This window comes from Rhipicephalus microplus, chromosome X (assembly GCF_043290135.1).
Source record: "Rhipicephalus microplus isolate Deutch F79 chromosome X, USDA_Rmic, whole genome shotgun sequence".
Lineage (NCBI taxonomy): Eukaryota > Metazoa > Arthropoda > Arachnida > Ixodida > Ixodidae > Rhipicephalus > Rhipicephalus microplus.
The window spans coordinates 254,973,396-254,986,034 of NC_134710.1; the positions used below are offsets into that span (position 1 = coordinate 254,973,396).

At 45.1% G+C, this 12,639-nt stretch overlaps 1 protein-coding gene across 4 annotated transcripts in view; it reads right to left on the reverse strand.

The window, feature by feature from the left end:
• The window catches only part of alpha-Spec (alpha spectrin), a 173,566-nt gene that overhangs the window by 69,016 nt on the left and 91,911 nt on the right, over nucleotides 1–12,639 (reverse strand). For all 4 annotated transcript variants that reach the window (XM_037414135.2, XM_037414132.2, XM_037414133.2 and 1 more), the window contains one exon: nucleotides 9,066–9,255. In XM_037414135.2, the coding sequence (XP_037270032.1) occupies nucleotides 9,066–9,255 (190 nt within the window). The remainder of the gene's footprint in view (nucleotides 1–9,065; nucleotides 9,256–12,639) is intronic.

A 12,639-nucleotide genomic window follows, 5' to 3' on the forward strand; every position in this document is an offset into this window, starting at 1 on the left:
ACAAAGACCTCTCCCATGTTCCGCCAGTTAACTCGGTCCTGTGCTTGCTGCTGCCAATTTATAGCCACAAACTTCTTAATCTCATCTGCCCACCTAACCTTCTGTCTCCCCCTAACCCGCTTGCCTTCTCTGGGAATCCAGTTAGTTACCCTTAATGACCAGCGGTTATCCTGTCTACACGCTACATGCCCGGCCCACGTTCATTTCCTCTTTTCCTGACTGACATTTTTAATCATACAGCATGCAGATATGCTTCAAAGGTGCCAGGCACAGTGTCCAAAATGTAGGCTGCTGTAATGCAGTAGTTAAGCAGAGAAAGTGGTGGTGAAACATGTGACTTGAGGATGGTGTGTGCCATGCCGCACCACAGTAGAGGCAGAACTTCAAGGCAGAATGTTTTTTCGAAGTTTTGTTCCCTACAAGATAGCCTTATCCTCTTCCCACATCTGTACGCCAATGCTCATCCTATCGCTTTTATGGTCACCTACTCTATATCGTAAAAACCCGCGTATAGCCCGGTGTTTTTTTCTAAAATTTAGGGTGCGAAATTTCAGCCCCGTACTATATGCGGATCCCAAAAAGTTTCGGCCCGAATTCAGTTTTGGTTTCGGCATTGGTTGGTGCTATCATCATTATCAGGTGTCTGCGCACTTCTACGTTAGGTGGCGTGGTAGCGTGAGCGGCGTTAGTCCTAGAGACCTACAGGTACAGGCGTGCATCAGGCGAGCAACAGTGGCCATTGCAATCACTTGGCGCACATCACGACGGCCACGATTTTACTTCCATGATTTTAAGCCATGTCGGGACCGCGCAGGCAGTACTCGGCTGCCTTTAAGAGGAAAGTTATTTCTGCTGCCGAAACCATCGGCAACTGTGCCGCGGAGCGGCAGTTCGGCGTGAATGAGCGAAGCATTCGCGGTTGGCGGAAGCAGAAGGAAGCCCTTTTTGCATGCTGCGGCAAGAGAAAAAGTTTCCAGGGACCGAAAAATGGAGCATTTCCAGACGTGAAACGAGAACTGACGAACTTTGTTCGGGAGCAACGAGCTGCACAACTCGCTGTGCACATCGAGCTGCTGCAGGCAAATAAATGCATTTTTTCCGTTTTCCTCGAACAATATTCGCGTGAAAATGTTTTTTCTTGCGTTTGCTATCCCCGAGTTACACCTCGAACTATACGCGGGTCCGAACTATACGCGGGTTTTTACGGTATATTATGTTGCTATTTTGTATTGAGTAATTAGTAAATAGTCAACATCAGCCATTTACAACAAAGTTAAAGTTATGAACTCATCACAGTCACCGCAGAGATACGAAACAGATGCTGGCTGAGGACATGCGGATAATTTGAGCATCAACAGATGCAGACTGTTTTTATAAAAGTTTGCGAAATGCTTCCCATATACATGTAAAGCAATTTTCATGTCCACTGCAACTATCATGCTGGGCTATAGGTGGTGGCAGCTTATACATGTGAAAAATGTAGCACATATCTTAACATTTACCATCACTTGCATGCATAACCCACACTAAGAATCTAAAGAGCGAACAATAAAATTGGGGGAAAAAAATCTAGTTTTGACTTGAAGTGTGGCTTCACTGCAGTTAGGTCACCACTGCCATGAAACCACATCTTTAGAGTATTTTTTTTCAGTTTTTAACATCATTGCAGAAAAGAGAACACTTGCTAATAATTAGACATAGACTATTTCTGAATCAATGAATGGTAACTGTCTTTACAAAGATTTTAATGGTGTATGCGATGACTTCTGCAAATTATCTGCACAAATTTTGTCCTCTTTTTCATGAGTGCTGTAAGTGAACGTGTGGCAGAATATTACAGTGTACCTTCTTATAGTTCAGTGGATATCAAAACTCAAGAATATGCCCGTACATTCATTTCAGAAAGATTCAGATGAGGCAATCCGAGACGAAGCAGATAGAATGGTATAATCAACTTAAACTTCACACAAGCCCGATTTTCCCACACACAGTAGAACCTCACTATATCAAATACGAAAGGATTAAAGAACTGTTTCAGTAAAACAAACTTCAAACTGAACAAGTTCCTTTGGTTAAAGCTTCTGATAGCATGAGCTGTGTTTTTAGACAGCTCCTGCCTTAGAGGGTGAAACTCTTGGTGCACAAAAAAATACATGGACAAAGAAAGTGACAACAGGACAAAAGTGCATTGTCCTGTTGGGTCTTTCTTTGTCAATGTTTTTTTTTGTGTGTGTGTGCCACAAGTTTCACTATGTTCCACCAAGATTAATGGAAGCAACACTTCGATTCTTGGAGCAAATTCCAGAGCAAAAAGAATGGTGCTATCTAGCAGCCATTAGTCTTTTCGGAGCAGATGGCAAAATAGTCTAAACGACTCCTGGTGTTTAAAGTGTCATTTAAGCCTTTTATAAATATGGATACTTATCAAATATATTGCACATAAAATCACTTTAAATCACACGAAACAAACAATTAAGCAGATGGATGATCACTGAACAATCAGTAATATGAGCTACCTATATTTTAATAAAATAATAAATCCCAATAATTGTGGTATAGATCATATACTATCTTCATCATTTTCACTAGTAGCCAACCTTGGAACTTTCAAAAGTAAAATGCTGTATTTACGCACATATTTTGCGCCCTCGCATTTGAATGCTTCGGCCCGGTGCGCGCCTTGCCGAGCAGACGAGCCCAGTCAAGCAGGCTGCTAGTGCAAAGTCTCTTCTTCAGAGGACCCCGAACTGGGGTCCCCAGAACCCGAACACAAACCTGTTGACGGGTCGCCGGAATTGCTCGAGCGTTTGCCTACCCCTATTTCCCAATCTCTACCACCACGATAATAACGAGAATGCACACTCTCGTCATAGAATGGGTGACTTTCTGCATTGGAGGTGTGCGAGGGCCTGTCGCGACAACTGTTCTCGTTCTCTTGTGCGCGCTGCGACGCACGCTTGGTCAATATTGGAAGTTTAGGTTCCGCCATCCGGCCGACGCGTTTTGATGGTTCCATTGCGATGTGCTACAGTAATTTATATATACGACGAAATTGAAGCTCGCTGCAGTGAATTTCGCCGCAGAAAACAGGAAACATGCCGTCGCAACGCACTTCAAGAAAACGTACTTCAACGTGACGACCGGCGCTATCGATACGCGAGAAAGCAAAAAAGTGCGCGGTTGCTAATGCAAGTTTCCTTCCATTAAAGGAGGCCTTTTCAATTACGTGCGAATGCTTAGTTCTTCCGGTATCGCCGTGTTATGGGACTTGGTTTCTCCCAGCATTGTTGAAAGAGCTTCAAAAAAATTAGACGTGCGAATGCACTCGACAGAACCGAGGACGATGCGCTTTCGGGAGGGTGGTGGCAGTGGGCGCGACAATGATCCCCTATTGGACTTCGTGATCAGCGTTTTTCGCTAGACTGTGCTTGACTGGATCTGACTGGTTAAAGTATGCATTTATCTTTTTTAATTAACAATTGCGCTTCTTTTGTGCTCCAATTTATTTATTCTTTTTAAAAGTATATACTGTGCATATTCGTTTGTGCTCCAATTTATTTATTCTTTATTTAAATGTATATACTATGCGCATTAGAAGACTGACAATACTTCATATGCACTTGCAAAATCTCCGCGTAATTTGCACACCCCCTTCTCGGGGCTCCGAAATCGCAAAAAAAGTGCGCAAATTATACAAGTAAATATGGCAAGCTAAATGAGCTATTCACTTGAAATGCCTGTTCTTGTGGCACAAATGAGCTCAAAGCTGATAAAGTGGTGAATAAAGTCAGTCCCATGTCAAAGTCGTCACAGTCGCAGTTAGCATTATAATTCTGAACTATTCTAACATATTAAAACAAACTAGTCTGCTTGCCAGAATATGTGTGTGTGTGTGTGTGTGTGTGTGTGTGTGTGTGTGTGTGTGTGTGTGTGTGTGTGTGTGTGTGTGTGTGTGTGTGTTGTGTGTGTGTGTGTGTGTCTATATATATATATACAGTCGAATCTCGATAAATCGAACTTGAAGGGGTCAAAAAATTAGTTCAAATTAAAGAAGTTCAAATTAAAGAAGTTCAAATTAATGAAAGCTAAATAAACGGAGGGCTCTTCTTGCAGTGGCGTTTGTGCATTGAGCTAACACACGAAGGGGAAGTTTCAGAAGACTTGCATTTATTCACAAATCACAGGACATCCATTATTATTTGAAGTAATCAGTTATATGCATCTGCACACGTTTGCCTTGCAGTGAGCCAATTAATTTCGCACGCAGCTTGCAAAGCATTTCTACTTTGGCTTCAGCATTCTCCTGGCAAGAGAAGTTGTGCACGGAAATGTCCAGCGCCGACACTTTCTGAAGACGACGACAACTGCGTAGCGGACCCTCTCCGCTACGCAGCTGTCGTCGTCTTCAGAAAGTGTCGGCGCTGGACATTTCCGTGCACAACTTCTCTTGCCAGGAGAATGCTGAAGCCAAAGTAGAAATGCTTTGCAAGCTGCGTGCGAAATTAATTCTCCGCTACGCAGCTGCAGCGTGGCCAGCTCTTGACGAGAAAGGAGAAGCGTCTCCACGCGGAGAGAGGCAGATCGGTATTCGAGAGAAAACCAACACCCCACCGGAGCTTTTTTTTTTTTTTTTGCTCTCTTTGCGCGAGTCGTTGAACGGAGAAGGCAGGGACGGGAAAAGGGGAAGCGTAGCACCGCCGCGCGAGATCCCCGCCACCCCTCAAGGCGCAGAGCCGTGCTCCCACAAGGGGCAAGGGCTGCAGAAGATAGTGCCTTTTTTCTTTCAGTCAACCACACATTCATTCAACCCAGCAACAGCTTTTTCTTTTCCTCTCTCTTTCTCTCTCTTAGCGCTGGGCGTCGGAAGGAGAAGGGTCTTTACGTGGCAGGAACAGAAAAGGGAGAAGCGCGACACGGGCGCGTCGCAGATCGGCATTTGAGAGAGAGCAAACATTCCACCGCGGCCTTTTCTTTACTTTTCATTTCCTTCGCGCGCAGCGTTGAGGTGTCGCAGGTGCTGCCGCAAGATTGAGCAGGGTGCTGCGAGCATTTACGGAGCGCGGTTTGTTCGAATTAACTGTCGCAAGTGCTTGCGGGTTTGAATCACCGGGCGTTTTTGCTCATTGGAATACACATAGCTTTGACGGGACCTCATCGCGAGTTTGAATTAACCAAAAGTTCGAATTAGGCATGTTCGAATTAATGAAATTCGACTGCATATCCGCAATGTTACTACGTGTAGGATTGCCAATATGCTAGTATACATAGAAGTGTGGCAGCTTGGGCTAGTTCATATGACACGACAACAGTTATAGCGCAAAAACAGAACGACGACGCAGAGACAAGAAGGACACGAAGGACCCGAGCATTCATATCCTTCGAGTCCTTGTCTCTGTGTCGTCGTTCTGTTCTCGTGCTATAACTATCGGCTAGTATACAGCGTTTTTTTGTTTTCGTTTAAGCTCGCTAGATGGCCACGCGAGAAAAGTGCTGCATAAAGGAGCATGCAGTCTATATGAGAAGTACTAGTCACTGTTAAAAAAAAAAAAGAAGTAGAGGTACTTTTTGTAGTTTTTTAAAAAGGAAGCAGGGGGATAAAAGTGGAGAACACAGAAGGTTTCAACTAACATGCTGAGTGGGTGTCCACATCTAGCAACCTCAACTGACTAAACGGTAAACGCACCATCCACTCCTGATGGTTGTCTCAGAGCTCTCCCGGCTAGGAGCATTCCGTATTTTTGCGCGTCTAACTTGCACCAAAAACCCAAAAATTTCAGTGGAAAAGTGGAGGTGCGAATAATACGCGGGGTTTTTCCTATAGTGCTGCTTCACAGCAATGCGTGTTTTGCTGTGAAGCACCTTAACAGTGTAGCGAAGACTACGGAGGCGGTTTCCGCAAATTCGTGTTGCTCCGCAAGTAGCACGGCAGCTTGCGGCTGATTTTGGTTTCGCTTGCTTGCATCGTTGAAGCGTTTAGAAAAACATTTGGGGAGAGACAATTCGATTGTTCAGTGTAAAATCTCACTGTCACACCACAAGTATATTTTTTAGCCGTTCACGGCCGCTCAGTGACCCTCCACATGTCCCTACGTCATGGACGCCATGTTTACTTTTGGAAAGGGCTTGCCGAAAAAGTGGTGCTGTCTAAGAAAGTTCCATAATAAATAAAGTAAGTCCCATAATAAATAAAGCAGTATTTATTTCAGCAAGGCAAATGAAATGTTATAGTGCCTATAGAGATATTGTAAGTAAATTATTGTACTACTTTTCAACGTCGTAGCAGGCATGCATTTCGGTTCTGTTTCCAGGGTGCTGTTACAGTGTACTAGAAGGGGTAGTGCTGTCAAGTTGTCGCCGAGTGTGAGCGCTCTTTACCTCGCTGATACCACTAGTTCTCCGCATCTCGACCCGTTCGCCAAGCCTAAGTCGATCTGTTCTGTCACCATGAGTAGCGTACGGCGGCAGGCCTTCACGGCACAGCAAAAGCTCAAGATAATCGCCGTCGCCGAGGAATTTGGAAATCGCGAAGCAGGAAGATGGCACGATGTGGACGAGTCCTGCGTGCGACTGTGGAGAAAGAAGAAAGAGCCTACAAGCCGCGCACCGCGAGCGTAGGTCATTTCGTGGCCCCAAGACCGGTGCCTACCCTGAGCTGGAGGCAGAGCTAGTAAAGTTCATCGAAGATGTGAGAAGCAGGGGTCACGCCGTATCGACCAAGATGGCCCAAGTGGAAGCGCGGCGACTTTCGAGGGAGCTAGGCCTACCTCACGAGTTCTGTGCGAGCCGCAGATGAGCGGCAAGGGCTCTCAATCAGACGGCGGACTACAATATGTCAACGCTTGCCGGCTTCTTATGAGGAGAAGCTGCTCAAGTACCAGAGATATGTAATTGGCCTGCGAAAGCAGCACAATTAAATTTTCTCACAAATCGGCAATACGGATGAAACTCCCGTTTATTTTGAAATGCCGTTGGGCACAACGATTAAGAAAAACGGGCATCAGTTCGGTGAGCGTGCCGACCGGCGGGAACACGAAACTGCGCATCACAGTCTTGCTTTGTGCCCTCGCCGACAGCACGCAACTGCGACCGTACGTCATCTTGAAAAGGAAAACTCTACCAAAGGTTCGTTTGCCTGCCGGTGTGGTGGTGCGCGCACACGAGAACGCGTGGATGAACAGTGCCTTGTTCGTAGACTGGATCACGACAGTATGGGAGACGAGGCCCGGTGCGATGCTCACAAAGAGGACCATGCTCGTTTTTGACTCGTTCCGCGGCCACACAACTGAGGAAGTGAAGGACCGTCTTTCACGCAACGGCACCGACTTAGTTGTTATACCCGGTGGAATGACGTCAATGTTGCAGCCTCTAGATGTGTCGCTTAACAAGCCCTTCAAAGCGCATGTCAAGCGCTATTACGCCGAGTGGATGGCCGAAGGCTGCTACGACTTGACGCCGACAGGACGAGTCCGAAGGCCGGATATTGCCCTATTCTGCAAGTGGATTGTCGAGGCATGGAAGGCCATTCCAGGTGAGATGGTGCGAAAAAGTTTCAAGAAATGCTGCATCACAAACAACATGGATGAAACTGAAGATGATCTTGTGCATTATAGTGAGGACTGCGGCTCAAGGGATAGCTCTAGCGAGAGCAGCAACAGTGAGTGAATTGTGACTGGCCTTGCAGACAGCGTATTCTGCTTGCTAAATAAAGCTTTTTCTGTCTACATATGTGCTATGTTGCTTGAGCAGTAGCTTTTGTACAGCTTTTCCTGTATATCAAATGTGCGGGCAATACGCGAGGATTTTTTTTTTCTTTCTCGGTGAGCTGAAAGTGGGGGTGCGGATTATATGCAGGGGCGGGTTATACGCGCAAAAATAGGGTACATGCCTACATACATGCATGAATGCATGCCTACATACATGTGGCACTATTGCAGTGTCGTGTACAAGTGCACCACAGCAAAGAGTGCCGAATGAAAAGAGAAAGTGTGGCAGAGCAGCTGGTGGAAAGGAGAGATTTCAGATGAGCCCGAGGCAGCCCTGCCATGTGTGCATGAGTGGTTTGCATAACGACAGTTACGACAGGTAGCCACATAGGCAGCAGGTGCTCTTTATTTTGCAGGTAATCTACGACTGGTACAAAGATGGCTGAGAGCAGGTGGCTTGTAGCTATGTCTGCATTGTCTTCCCAGGTGCCCAAAGTAAACAACTGCATTATACCAAAGTTTCAGAGATGCACTAATGTGAGAAAGCGATAAAACTATTTTTTCCAAAACATGGCCCAGTCCACATTCATGAGATTCGGTCCATTTTCTTAAAAATTTTTGTTCAAAAGAACTTTTTTGGCAGTTGTTAGAATGAATTTGTGAAAGTTCTTTTCCAACTCAAGTAAGAGCAACCTTGAAAAAAGCAATTGTGTGTTTCAAAATATCAGTCGGTTTCAATTAAAAGGTTTTAAATGATCAAGAATCTTTGTACGACAAAGCCACGCCAATGTGCAGTATAAGATTATGTGAAACAAAAATCAAGCTTCAAAGACCACAGAGCAAAATTTTTGAATTGTGTGAATCAGCATTAGGCGGCCAAATAATATGAAGCTATACCAGAGAGTCAAAGGGCGTAATAAGCTAACCAAATGTTGCCGAAACACTGCACTATTTTATTTTAGCAATACCTTTTCCTATTACACTTCACAGTTTTTTGGCTGTGTTAAATGACCAGCTAAACACTTAGCCTGCATTAACTGGATCAGCAGATTGTCAGTGGTGCACAATAAAGAACGTCTTGAATTGAGTGAAAGTCATTGCTGAATTACACTTGCCCTACTATAAAATAACAGAAAAAACAGCAAACGTCACTAAAATTAACATCTTGAAAAGCATCGAAATAAAAATAATTGTCACTGCCAGGCTGGGTCATAACCCCACAGCTGCAACAGAACTGACAAGTGTCAGTACCATGATGTGTGAACATCATATGCTTGAACTGAAAAAGTGAACATGGAGACGAAATCTTGAGCATTACAGCAATGTAACTGCGATTCTTTCCTTAGGTGAAGAAAGTCTCACCTGAGCACTGATGGCTTTATCAAAGTCTTCGTGTTTTTTAATCAGGGCTTCCACATTGTCTCCACCCATATCATCGGACCCCAAAAAGGCTTCACGACTGGCCATCCAATTCTCAGCTTGCTCACAATCCCGGTAGAAGAGTTGCAGATCCAGACATTGGTCTACCTTGACTCGCCGTGCAATCCAAGCCCTATACAAAAAAGTACAAGAAGACTGCAACCAAGAGTTTGACGAAAGCTTGTCTGGGCTAGACTAGTCATGATTGGAAGGTAAAACGAAGATGCCAACCAGAAAAACATTAGAAGTAACACATTCTAACACGTTATTACTAATGTCTTTTTGGTTCACGTCTCGCTTTACCCTTTTGGCTACAAGAAGTGTTTACATTCATCTTGGCAAGGATGACATAAGGCTTAATCAAATGTATGTGTGTGTATGTGATATATATATATATATATATATATATATATATATATATATATATATATATATATATATATATATATATATATATATGATGCTATACAGAAGATACATAGACGACATCTTTCTTATTTGGACCCACAGCGAGGACGAACTTCTCAGCTTTATCGACACTTACAATGCTGTACATCCGAACATGCACTTCACACACAGATACTCGCAAGTAACCGTAAATTTTCTTCATGTTACCATAACGATAGAAGAAGAGAAGCTCTCTACAACCCTATATCGCAAACCAACGGATCGACAACAATACCTCCATTACCAAAGCGATCACCCACGCCACTGTAAAAACAGTATGCCATACAGCCAGGCTCACCGGTTTAAGCGAATCTGCTCTAGAGACGCTGACTGACACGAGCTCACAGAGGCTAAAACTTGTGCTCGAGAAACAAAAATACCCCCCACATGTAATTAATGACGCTGTTCAAAAAGCGAGAAAACTAAAGCGTGAAGACTTACTTATAGAGCGACCACCACAAGAAGACCCACAACGAACAAACCTCTGCTTGACTTGCAGCACAAACTTCCCCAATGTAAACAAAATCCTTAAACGACATTACAACATTCTGGAACAAAGTGAACGCCTGAAACGCGCATTCCCATTCCCTCCAGGCATCGTTTACCGACGACCACGTAACCTCAAAGACACCCTTGTCCACTCTCAAATTAACACATCACCCCCCAACAATTCATGCCGACCTTGTTTAAAGCCACGATGCCTTGTATGTAAGGTGATGCGAGAAACAGACAAAGCAACCAGCACACAATCCAAGTTGTCGATTAACATACGAGGAAACCTAACATGCGATTCCTCTAATGTGGCATACCTACTCGAATGGAACGTGTGTGGTATGCAGTACATCGGACAAACAGAAACACCATTTAGGATTCGCTTCAATCATCACAGAGCCCATGCGAAATCAGCCCCAAGTCTACCTCTATCAAAACATCTCAATCTTCCCGACCATGCATTCGACTAACTATCAGTAGCGCTCTTAGAGACGGGATTTAAATCAAATCGAGAACGTGAACAACGAGAGTCATACCTTATCCACTGATTTAACACCCTCGCTAGAGGAATAAATGAGAATCCTGGTACACTTGCAGCAATCAAAGCATTAGAAAACAATAACGGCAATAATGAAAATAGTAACTGAGTTCACGGCACTGCAGCTGCGAAGGGCACTGGACAACCCAAAACAATTCCAAGTGTAACTACTCTTCTTAAGTGCAGCTGTCGTCTGTTTTCTGTTTTATTTTACTACCCAATCAATTGTGCCATGCATGACATGCCCAACAGCAACCCTGTGCACAGCCGGGAGGCCCCCACTACACGCGTAATCCAGAAGCGGGCAAGGAATTCGCATTGCGCCCGCTTACCAGCCTCTGCAGCAATACGGGGCACCCCTCTTTTTACGATGAAATGTTGACGGGGCGCCGAGTAGTTAAAGGCTTAGAACTTCCTAAAATGCCCGCTTACCAGCCTCTGCCACAATACGCGGCACCCCTCTTTCTACGACGAAATGTTGACGGGACTCCGAGTAGTTAAAGGCTTAGAACCTCCTAAAAAAGCTCCTTTTTGCCCCACATCGAACCGCCAGTGCCAGGAGGCGCCGTCTGGTCGGGAGGAATGCGTTAGTGAAAGGAAGCATACACAGAGCGCTGACATCAGAAAGGTGAAGGGGAGAAGGGGGAGAGACATGAAGGGGGAAGTGGAAGGAAGACTAAAAGGGGGGCACCTGAAGGGAGTCCACCTTATATTATTTTTCTCTTCTTTTTCTCTTTTTTTTCTTCTTTTTCTCTTTTTTTCTTCTTTTTCTTTTTTTTCTTTTCTGTCTTTTTTCCTCTTTCCTTGCCCTCTGATTTGAGATTGTATAAAGCTGAGCACCAACAAACTATACCTTTAATCCGGACGAAGGCCAGACATTAGGCCGAAACGTCGAAATAAACCACGTTGTGGCCGCTCTTGGAGGATCTACTGGACTATATATTGTTACGAATAAATATAGCACCTAGTACTATATAAACTCTTTATTTCGGGCGAACTTGTGCCCGTAAACTCAAAGCTAAAAATGGTCAGCCAAGAATGCCTCTTGCTCGCTGACTACAACTTCGTCGGTCTCTTCCTCTGCCCCTTGAGTCTCGTGCCGGTCCCGTGGCGTAGCATCGTGGCACGTGCAGGACGGCGTTCCATGGCGCGGCTTTCTTGCTACTTGCTTGGCGGCTTTATACGAACGCGAATTGTGGCAGCGTCTTCTGCGATGTTCGAGCTGTGGCATTAGTCCCCCTCCTAGCACGCATCGCCCCGATGCGTAGAGCCGGCTGACAGTTTCTAAACAATAGGACTTGTCCTTGTATTAGACGATGTGAGTCAGTTCACTTGTTGAGTTCCTGTCGTAGTACGGTTTCATCCGTACTACATGTACAACATCCGGGAGATTCCGGCGTCGTGTTGTGCATACTTGACCTTCAGGGATCACTTCGTAGTTTAATGGGCCTAGCTGACGAAGAACCCTGTAAGGGCCAAAATAGCGCCGCATAAGCTTTTCTGATAGGCCACGTGCACGTACAGGCGTCCAGACCCACACTTGGTCTCCAGGGGAGTACTGAACATCCCTTCGTCTTAGATTGTAACGGTGCGCGTCGACGTTCTGCTGTTGAATGATGCGGTTCCGTGCTATTTGTCGCGCCTCTTCTGCCCTTTCTACATATTCCCTTATGTCAGGGTCCTCTTCATTCGTGCTGTTGACAGGCAGCATCGCGTCTAATGTCGTTATTACTGTCCGACCATCAACAAGTTGAAATGGCGAGAAGTGGGTTGTCTCTTGTACTGCGGTATTGTATGCAAATGTAGCATACGGTAATATGGTGTCCCAAGTCCGATGCTCGACGTCCACATACATCGCGATCATGTCAGCAAGCGTCCTGTTCAGCCTTTCAGTTAACCCGTTAGTTTACGGATGGTATGCGGTAGTTCTTCTGTGGTCGGTGTGCGTTAGCTTCATGACAGACTGTACAAGCCTGGCAGTGAACGCAGTTCCTTTGTCAGTTATAAGGACTTTAGGTGCGCCATGTCGCAGCATTATCT